Genomic DNA, 10,180 nt, shown 5'->3' on the forward strand with positions numbered 1-10,180 from the left:
ATGACAACAATGATGGACAAGTCAAAAAGTCAAAGAGAGGAGCGACAGAACAAGCTTCTAGAGGCCTCAGAAATAAGCCACTGCCAGACAAAAAGCTCTTGAAACGAAGAGATGGGAAATTTAAGGAAAGGAGAGCCAGAAAATATAAGGACGAAGAAATTAAAGACAAGAAAGAAAGAGACAAAAAAGAGGTACCTCAAGAAGCAGCAGATGAGGAAGATGAGGATGAAGGAAAGGAGGAGGCAGAGCCCGAGCACAATAAAAAGCTGGAGGAAAAGAAAGAGAAGAAAAAGACTCAAAAGGAATGAGTTGATTCTTTCCACTGTGGCAAAGGCCAATTTAATTTCTAATCCATTTTCACCTGACTTGATTTGATAATACTTATGAAGGTGGTAATGATGAATTTAATAATATTCTCTGTCAAATGTCACCACTGAGACTCTAATATTATGTGTTGCTTTGCAGAACAGATGCGATAGTGTAATGAGACATTGAGTTACCTGTAAAGACATTTGCATTTTAATTTGTGTGTGCATCTGCTGGCTGCTTTATCTTAAATCTCCATGTGATTGTTTGATTCCCTTTAGTTTTAAAATGTCTACATCTTTAATAAACTGCAGTTAATTGTCAATATTATGCAGCTAGAAGGTATTTAACATGGCAAACCAAAGATCGATATTGCGGCTTATGACTAATCCGATCCACTTCAGAGACCTGCTTCAGATGGCCCAGTCCTCTCCCCAGTAAAGTAAAGAGCTTTTATCCTGATCTGAAATCTTTATCTAGATATTTCAGGAACTTCTGCAGTGTTGCCCTTCTCTTCTGCTATGACCCATTCACAAGATCAATTTATCTTTCTGTGTGATTTATTTGTAAAAACAGACTTTGGGAGGCAAATGCTTTTATCCACAGAATTTAATTACAAAAACAGAATCCCTAAAAGATTTGCTATTTTCAATCATAGCTCCAAATCCAGAATCTAAGCATTTTTACAAAACAGTGTGGTGATACGGGCTGTCCACATTTACATAAACCAAATAAATGTATAAAAATCTACTAAATGTAGACGTTAAACATCATTGAACACATCATGAAAAAAAGCGATAATGATACACTGGTAGGGGATCAGTTATTAGACATAAGGCCCTCAGGAGGAGGCGGCCTCATTGGCATGGGAGGCATGGGCATCTGAGGAGGCATATGGGGGTTTCCCGGAGCGCCAGGTGGGAGAGGAGGCATCCCTCCTGGTGGGGGAGGGGGCATAGACTCATTTGGTGGGCGAGGTCCACCTCCACTCATGAGAGGAGGGGGACGCTTCACACCTGCAGGGGGTGGGGGTCCACTGGACTGGGTAATAGCTTTCTCCATTTTGAAGTGGAACTGTAGGAAGAACTGGGAGGAACAATAACATGGAAGACCAGTTAAACAACATGTTTCCACATTCCTCACATAAAACACCCAGGTTGGCTTTAGTGGTAACAAATGTTAATCAACGTATCACTACCTGTTTAGTTTCCCTGTTCCAGTGGGTCCAGAAGCGGTTTTCTGCTTTATCAATTTCCCTACTGGGGACCTAAAAAAAAAAGCAAATATGTTACGTCACAGCAAGAAAAACAATATCATAAGAGCACAGTAAAAGTGCAGCTTCTACTCACCTTAAAGGCAATAGTCTCATATGGTTCAGCAGCCAAAAGCAGGTACTGCCAGCGACGATCAGGCGGCTCGATGCGCTGTTCGTAAGCAGACATGAAACGATGCCGGGGTCCAATTCCTTCAGCGATCTCTGGGTAGTCAATCTGATGAACAGAGAGAGCGGATTTCAGATGCCGATAGAAACAAGCCAACCAATAAAGAAATACTTTTCACGCGTTCAATAGATTTTCTCGGCGGTCAGTGTCATAATTAACACAAAAATTAAACTTGCTTGTGATGGTGAGTAGCCTACAAAAGGTTGGAAGACATACTTCTTAGTCAAGTATGGAGTCATAACCAATTATTTCCTATTAATTTTTACTTTTAAACTGAAACAATTACAGAGAGGAGGACGGACAGCTCACTGTGTGTGTGTGTGTGTGAGAGAGAAGATTGACAATTGAAGACAATGTTTCTGTAAGTTTTTGATCATAATAATTCAAATGTCAATGTTAAATCCACGGATCCCTGGAGGTATTCTATTAAGCCGACCATTATAAACAGACCATTAAGCCTTGTATTAAAGGCCATGTATCGCATAATAATCAACACATACACTACATAAGATGTTTGAAGAATGATAACCAGTGCAATGAAGCTTAGCATTTACCCTCGTTACAATAACATGCTTTGACGCCACCCATACAAAAATACTAACACATCGAAACTTTTCTAAACAGTGTTACACATTTGTAATAATGAGTGTCCAGTTGTAGAGTTGGGTGTAGGTGTATTATTGTAAAAACAACTTACGAATTGATGATTGTGTGAGAAATAACAATAGCTTTGGTTTTAGGTTCGACACATACTTTGTAGAATAAAAAGCAACAACATCTTATTGCCAGTCGACCCTTCTCTACCTGCATGCATGTCTTTTATTGTTCATTAGCTGTATCAGACTGACTTATATTATGATCTTGCATGCTTTTAGGTTTTGTGCATCTGACATGTATGTTTTTAGTGTCTAACGATGCAGCATAATCTTGTTTCTAGTCCATGTTTCTATTTAACGTAATTGTCCCTCATTTATTTGCTTTGCATGTGTTGTTTTATTAGCCTCTGTGTTGAATGTCTTAATAGTACTTGATTATGTAGTACAACGGTTTTCTAAATGATGTTTCTTCTTATATTAATATTCTCTCTTCTTTATTTTTTTCTGCATGCTTTGTAAAGGGTAAATACTGCAACATTTTGTTCTTATATTCTGTTTTTAGGGTGACTCTGTAATATCTGTTCAGTGACTATAGCTTTAATGTTGATTAACACCGTTTAACAATCTTCCCAAAATATAAAAACCCTTTCAAACCTACATATTTCACAAAGGGATTCCCACCAAACCCACTAACCTGGAAAAGTAAGGATTGCTGTCCAGTCTCTGGGTCCCTCTGTTTAGTTACTATAAAAGAAGAGAAAGACATGGACCATATGTTAAAATGCAATACATTTGCTGTGAAAGCTCAATCAGCATAAAGTAAATAATGACTGCACTGATTCAAAACGACGCAGCCAGCTTACCTTTGTATCCTGGTCGGCCAATTTTGACAAACTTCTTGACCTCGACCTTCACTTTCGCTGGAGCTGGCTGAGCAGGGGCTTCTTTTGCCTCTTTGGCTGCTCTCCGCGCTCTGAAACAAACAAAATATATAAAAAATGTTGTTTATCAACTCACTGGACAAAATGGTTTGTTGCACTGTCAATTCACAGCAACCATGATATAACTGACGATCCACCACAAGTCCAGTATATGTAATGTGGACCTGTGGTTTGATAAGTTTGTCAGTCACGGTTAGGTGAAGTGTAATGAATCAGTCACATAAAAGACAACATATAAAAATTGCATATTGCACTTACAAGTTGGTCTGATGTTTCTTTCCTTGTGTGTGAGCCAAGTAGCTGCCCTGTGAAGCAGAGGAGAGCAGATTGTCAAACAAGATACTTAATTAAAAACCAAGTTCAGATAACATAAACTTGAAAAGTGTCATTGTATGCCTCCATACCTCATTGTTATGAAGTGTCAAGCAAAGTTTGCACTCGTATGATCCTAAATGATTTTTCATAAAGTAGGGGTCTTTGTTGATGTCAATTGTCTCCAGGGCCAGCTGACGTAACCGTTCTCGCCTATCACGGTTGCTCTCAGAGGTAGATGCCACCCCACCGCTCCCCGTCTTCCCTCCAGCTCGATGCTGGAAATCCATCTTTGCAAGGTGACGAGCTCAATCCCCCAGAAAAACACAGACGTGTACGCCCAGTCGGCACTGGACAGGTGCCCAAAGTAAATCCTTCCTGATTATCTGAAGGAAAAAATAAGCACACAGTTGCCAAGCATGTAGCTAAAGAATAATATTTACTGTTACTACTGTAACACTGGATTTCAGTGCAACACAGTACCATGTGTGGAGTTACACCAAAACTTATGAGTTAACTTTAGAAGACTGCTGACTTGACTCTTTATTGTCTGTATTAATAATTTACTTCATTGCTCAACATAGATAATACTATGATTTGAATGCAAGTTCATGTCTTATGTGCATGCACGCCGTTTGAGAATCAGATTAGGTAGAGTAAGTGTACCATTCATTTCAAAAGGCATGTTAAAACAAATACACTTATGTCAACTGGTCAGATTTTTCACTTGAAACTAATCTAGTTTTTTAAAACGCAAGGACTTTTAGCTTCCTCTTGACTGAGATTATTCATGCTAATTCCCCTTGCAAAGCATCGGTTTAACTACTGGGAAGTGAAGCAAAAAGCTAACAAAACAGTCATGTAGTCAATTATTTCCTTACACCTTAGGGATAAGTAACCTCAGTTAATAGAGAGTGGGTTATTACGCTACAATACAAATGTACGCTGGTGATCTTTACAAACTAAAGTGAGTTACAGCACGTTAACGCAACGCTAGCTAGGCTAAGCTAACGGTGTTATCAGCTAATAGTTGATGTTTTTTAAGAAATGTAAACAATCAAACCTCATATGAACATATCTAGCTCTGTATATATGATAATAGATTGGTTAGTTACACGACAAAACGATATCTATGCATGAAGGGATATTGTAAAAGCTACATTTGTTGAAAACACTCACCGGCTCTACAACGTTATGATCATGCCGATGTAGGTTCGTACTGCGCATGTCCGCGTAGATACGTCACAGGCTTTTGGCGGTTAGCGAACGCAACAGGCGCGTCATCGCCACCTGCTGGACGGGAGTGAGACTACAGGCAGATCTTCATTAATAGAGTTGAGAATGACAAAATAACACCACACAAGGGCAACTGTGGCAGTTTTTTGACACATGCACACAAGTTTTTATTATATCATGGCCACAAAAATTAACTATTCAAGCTGTCTTTCAACTTTTCTTTAATTTCCCACTAGTTTCTAGGGTTGTACAGAGCTCACCTGAAACTTGTATTAAACCACATACAGTGGTGTATAAAGTACCCAAAAGCCATACTTGAGTAAAAGTAAAGATACCTTCCTGGAAAATGACTCCAGTAAAAGTAAAAGTCACCTATTATAAGTTGATAAGTTTGTCAGTCACGGTTAGGTGAAGTGTAATGAATCAGTCACATAAAAGACAACATATAAAAATTGCACATTGCACTTACAAGTTGGTCTGATGTTTCTTTCCTTGTGTGTGAGCCAAGTAGCTGCCCTGTGAAGCAGAGGAGAGCAGATTGTCAAACAAAAGTATTAATACTACTTGAGTAAAAGTATTAAAGTATCTGATATTTGCTGTACTTAAGTATCAAAAGTAATTTATGTATGTGGTCCACATACATAAAACAATTACATAAGTAGCTTTACTTAACACAGTGCCTTCATTGACATATATCTCAAATTTTGTGTTTCATCTGTTTTTATTGGGAATCTACAGTAAATCAACATTTAATTTCGCATACATCTATGTCGAATGATCTTTAGGTTTAAAATATATTTTAAACATAAAAGAAATGATATAATACATATTTTAGAATAAATTATAATTTTTAACGGATCTGTATATACACGTTGTTTGTCATAACAGTAAATATTACATTTTATAGTCACTACAACAGGCGGCCTCATGTACGCATGCGCGGTTTGTAAACGCGCTGTTCGCTTAGATTGACCCTCACCGACCACCGTAAGCTACTACACCAGAGGAGTGTCACTTCCCTACGAGAGGTGTGTGTGTAAGTGTGTGCGTGTGTGCGTGTGTGTGTGTCCTGAACGTATTTGCTTGGTCGCAGAAATGACTTGACACGTTGCCACTACCTTGCTATTGTTATCTAACTCCATTGTTATGTTGTCGGTGGGAATGGCTCGACCGTAGTCACAGTTTCCCCCTTTAACCTGTTTAACCGTGATGCGTTTCAACGAGAAGGAGCTGGTGTCCCTCAGCCGACAGCCCTCAGAGATGGCAGCCGAGCTGGGGATGCGAGGACCCAAGAAAGGAGACGGTAACACGGGTTATTACCCAACAATACGACTCTAGTCAAATGCTAGGATCAGCAACCATCAAATATGTTTAAAGTTCATGTAATTCATCAGCTGTGTGCAGTCTGTGTTGGGAAATCTCATCTCCTTTGTTTGTTATTAAACAGTTGTAAAGAAGAGGCTGGTGAAACTCGTCGTCAACTTCCTCTTTTATTTCAGGACTGATGAGGAAGAGGTCAGTGTGTTTAATACACCATATTGAATGTATTGCCACAGCATTTCCCTTATGTGTTCATTGTCTTACCTGTCCCTTATGAGAAAGTGAAACCGTATCTTCTTTAGGACAACAGCATTAAGTTACTTTTTATTCTTCAGCCAATAGGAGCTTTGCTGTTGGAGCAGTGTCGGGTGGAGAGGGAGGACAGCCAGACCTTCTCTATTAGTGAGTTAACTTACATTCCCCTTTTTACATTCACATGACTCACCCTCACTTTCTCACTTGCTGACTGGTCTCAAATCCTCTAAGTCAGTGTAAATGAGTGGATTCACGTTTCTGCTGATGCTATACAAACTGCATTGTTGATATGTCCCTGAACAACAAGAGAAATGTATCTATTACTTGTGACTTAATACTGCCGTTACAGTTTTTGCATTTTGTAATCTGTATTTCTGAGTATTTGTATGTGTTTCTCTTTGTAGCATTTCTGGATGAAGGAGAGAGGAAGTATCTGTTTGAGTGTGACTCAGAAGAACAGTGTGGGGAGTGGGTAGACTCCATTATCAAGGCCAGGTAGGACTGACTCTTTCCATCTTATTACAACAGATACCACAATCATATACACATGTTTGGGTATGTTTGGTAAAATCTGGGAACAAAGATTACATGTCTTTCCATATATTCTCAGACATGCCAACACTAAAGAGCAGAGGATAATTTTTGCTGTAAAAACTTAAAACATTCATACACACTGCATATGGATCATTGAGTAATCTAAAAATACAAAACTAAAGGCAGTATGTTCGTATTTTCTTTCTTACAAAACCATGGTTATATGAATGAAAGTTATTGGAAGTGGTCACTTATCTGCAGCAATAAACAGCGTGGCAAGTGAAATGCTATTTGAAAAATGGGTGAAACCGTCACAAGTGATGTTTCCGTTTCCAGAGACACACTGTCAAAAATGGGACTAGAGTTGAACATTTTTCAAATGATTCATCACTACTTGACCTTTTGTTTGTGTTTACTGAAAATGCAATAATGCTCTCAAACAGACATTATTTTGTACCTTGCAATGTCAGATAAATTTGTCATCTCAACTCTTGCAGTTACGAGTTCATGAGGAGGAACCTGATATTCTATCGAACTGAAATCCACAGGCTCACTGGAAAGGTAAGGTCCGTCACAGCAGCTTCTTGAGGCACTAAACACAGATGGTGCTTTTACCAAAAAGTGTCGTACTACAAAGGAGAAAAGTGTGAAAGTGTATTTGTGCCATGCCACAGAAATGCACAGTTTCATCAATATCAACAAAAGGTAAATGGATCCAGCAGTAAAGGAAGATTCAGAAGTTTAGGTTTAATTTAATAAGGTTTTGCTGTTAAGATTAATGACACGACCCCCAAAACGATAGAGATATGTGGGATTTCATTTCTGGTGCTCAGAGCATACATTAAGTACTTTAGAAACACCTAGAAGCAATATTTATTTTCAGAAACAATCTCATGACCACTCAGGATCATCCAGAGACCTTGAAAACGGTTCTCAATGAAAACAGTTCATAGCAAAGTCTGTGAAGAAATATGGTTGCTGAGTTGGTCAAATGTAATTTTTTTAAGAGCCAGATTCCACTCACCTAAACTGTATTGTGGCGGAGGCAGAAGTCTCAAACATATCAAAACCCGAACTAAACATTTAATATAAAGTTTGATTCTGAGTCAATAACAGGTTATTTGCTTTGTACACTCTGAGCATTTGTTTTAATACAGTCTTTACTGATCTTCTCCTCTTTCCACAGGACCCCTTGGAGCAGTACGGTATATCAGATGAAACTCGCTTCCAGGTCAACAATGGCCTGCAACTTATGCCTAGAGATACCTCCTCCCTGTAGACCAGCGGCCTGTGTCCAGATGCACATTATTTTCATTTTAGTTTGCGCTGCCATTCCAAGAATCCCTCACTGGTCTGAAAACCATGGCATTACCATAAGCACACACGCTTTTTAGATCTTCACTGCTCTGAATGTATTTAGTGTGGCTCCAAACTTGTAGAGACAGTCTTATGCACGTTATAGCACAGTATCTGAGGCCATGCAAAGTAATGGGGTGATAACGCTCAATCATTACGGGTAACACAGGACTGTTGAACTCAACACTTTCTTATTTTTGGTTTAGGGGACTTTTCAAGCTATTTTCTGTATTATTTTTAGACCTTTTCTTGGTTACTTGGTTGTCTGTATAAAACATTTTTCTACTATGTTTTCTATTGGACATACTGTACTGTTAGAAAATGTGATTTGGGAGCGTCTGATTGCAATTGTGCTGTAGAGCGTCGGCTGTGACTTTCTTTTAGGACTGTTCATAATATGAGCAGGACTGGGTTTAACAAGAATCAATCCAGGACATATGAATATTGTTAATCAAGTAAATGTATCCTGTTTGAAGAAGCTTATGATTATAAGATACAGTGCCCAATATAGAAAACTTTAATCTGCTGAGTTGAGCCAACCATTTAACTCTAGTTTTGCTTATAAGATATATTTTTTCTCGCCAATATATATTTATCATCTTGCCCATTTCGATTTTTTAGTTTTAAAAACTATACTTTTGCACATATTACTGGGGGTTGAGGGTTTTCTTATTTAGAATTTCAATAATTTACTTGAACTTCTTTATGTTTTCAGTGGCACTTTGAATCAGATTACTTTAGATAAACTGTTGGACCAGGCTTTTGACATTATTTTTTAATATCTCACCAACTTCTTTTTCAGAGTTGCAACTAGTGGTGAGGTGACATTGTGCTCACAACCACATTTCACTAGCAGTCCAGAGTCCACCCACAAACAGGATATCATATTAAATGGGTCTTTATTTTTAAACTTTTGCACATTAAATGCGTTAAATCTGTTTTTACTTCATGTTAGATTATATGTGTTTCACTTTTTTTTTTACTAATAAAGCCATTTGAAAGATACTGTAAATCTATGTGGTTTGTCATCTGTTAACTAGTATTCATTTGTTGTTATTTTATGAATATGTGTATAATGGTCAGTCCAACCATCTCGTTCAACGGCTGGCAATGGTGCTGCAATGTGTGTCCAAGACCATTGCACAGACTGATTATGCCAGTCAGCTTCAATGAAAGAAGAAACAGATGACCCCCACTGTGTGTAGTTTATCATGGAAAACACAGGCTTTAACACTCATTTAGTACTCAAGAAGTACTACGCTGAGCCTTCCTCGTAGCACTTATTGCACTCGTATTAGTTGTTGCACTTACTGTATTCGTATCAGTTCGCTGCACTTATTGAATTCGTATTCGTTTACTGCACTTATCCTATTCGTAGTAGTTTGTAGCACTTACTATATTCGGATTAGTCTGTTGCAATTATTGTTCTCGTAGTAATTTGCCTCTGCACTATACTTTTGCTCTGGTTTATGCTTTGAGATGCTTGTTTAAGAAAGGAGATGCACTTATGACTTCTGGTGACTAGTAGTTCTCTTGAATACCTATGTTGAATACACTTCCTGTAAGTCGCTTTGGATAAAAGCGTCTGCTAAATGACTGTAATGTAATGTAATGTAATGTTATGTAATTTATGCCGGTTCAGTTGATCATTTGACAATTCAGTTCTAAAGACATGCATATTTGATTAAAAAGAATAAATGCATTTATCAACCCTATAATGAAAAATGAATAAATAAAAGAAATATTGAAGTTGAAAATATGTTTTATACTGTCATAAGGAGCTGACTGATGATTAGCAGCTAGAAATCATTTGCTGTTTTGATGTTAAATGCTATTTTGTTTAGCAAGATTTATTTTCTCATTTTTTATTGAATAATGTTAA

The 10,180-nt window shown here is 38.0% G+C and overlaps 2 protein-coding genes across 3 annotated transcripts; one reads left to right on the plus strand and one right to left on the minus strand.

Moving 5' to 3' along the window:
* Window positions 1-900: 900 nt before the first annotated feature.
* sf3a2 (splicing factor 3a, subunit 2) lies at window positions 901-4,874 on the minus strand. Of its 2 annotated transcripts, none has more exons than XM_054626702.1 (8): window positions 4,777-4,874; window positions 3,690-3,983; window positions 3,544-3,590; window positions 3,208-3,317; window positions 3,039-3,088; window positions 1,656-1,796; window positions 1,505-1,573; window positions 901-1,392 (listed from the first exon to the last, which is right to left on the minus strand). In XM_054626702.1, the coding sequence occupies exons 2-8, from the start codon at window positions 3,885-3,887 to the stop codon at window positions 1,126-1,128; spliced, it is 882 nt and encodes a 293-aa protein (XP_054482677.1). In that variant the 5' UTR covers window positions 3,888-3,983; window positions 4,777-4,874; the 3' UTR covers window positions 901-1,125. The 2 variants fall into 2 exon arrangements, with proteins under 2 accessions (XP_054482677.1, XP_054482684.1); XM_054626709.1 differs by lacking the exon at window positions 4,777-4,874 and adding an exon at window positions 4,661-4,740.
* A 1,001-nt stretch (window positions 4,875-5,875) lies between these two features.
* On the plus strand, window positions 5,876-9,298 carry plekhj1 (pleckstrin homology domain containing, family J member 1). Its single transcript, XM_054626712.1, has 6 exons — window positions 5,876-6,136; window positions 6,281-6,348; window positions 6,489-6,555; window positions 6,813-6,903; window positions 7,440-7,503; window positions 8,129-9,298. Exons 1-6 carry the CDS (start codon window positions 6,043-6,045, stop codon window positions 8,219-8,221), a joined length of 477 nt encoding a protein of 158 aa, XP_054482687.1. The 5' UTR covers window positions 5,876-6,042; the 3' UTR covers window positions 8,222-9,298.
* The last annotated feature ends 882 nt before the right edge of the window (window positions 9,299-10,180 follow it).

This window comes from Anoplopoma fimbria, chromosome 3 (genome assembly GCF_027596085.1).
Source record: "Anoplopoma fimbria isolate UVic2021 breed Golden Eagle Sablefish chromosome 3, Afim_UVic_2022, whole genome shotgun sequence".
In the NCBI taxonomy this organism is placed as follows: Eukaryota; Metazoa; Chordata; class Actinopteri; order Perciformes; family Anoplopomatidae; genus Anoplopoma; species Anoplopoma fimbria.

Coding starts and splice junctions, on each gene's coding strand:
- plekhj1 (XM_054626712.1), top strand. CDS start 6,043: ATGCGTTTCAACGAGAAGGAGCTGGTGTCCCTCAGCCGACAGCCCTCA. Junction 6,556..6,812: donor CAGCCAGACCTTCTCTATTA/GTGAGTTAACTT, acceptor TTCTCTTTGTAG/CATTTCTGGATGAAGGAGAG. Junction 7,504..8,128: donor TCCACAGGCTCACTGGAAAG/GTAAGGTCCGTC, acceptor CTCTTTCCACAG/GACCCCTTGGAGCAGTACGG.
- sf3a2 (XM_054626702.1), bottom strand. CDS start 3,887: ATGGATTTCCAGCATCGAGCTGGAGGGAAGACGGGGAGCGGTGGGGTG. Junction 1,797..3,038: donor AGCAATCCTTACTTTTCCAG/GTTAGTGGGTTT, acceptor TCTGTTCATCAG/ATTGACTACCCAGAGATCGC. Junction 1,574..1,655: donor ATGAGACTATTGCCTTTAAG/GTGAGTAGAAGC, acceptor TTTTTTTTTTAG/GTCCCCAGTAGGGAAATTGA.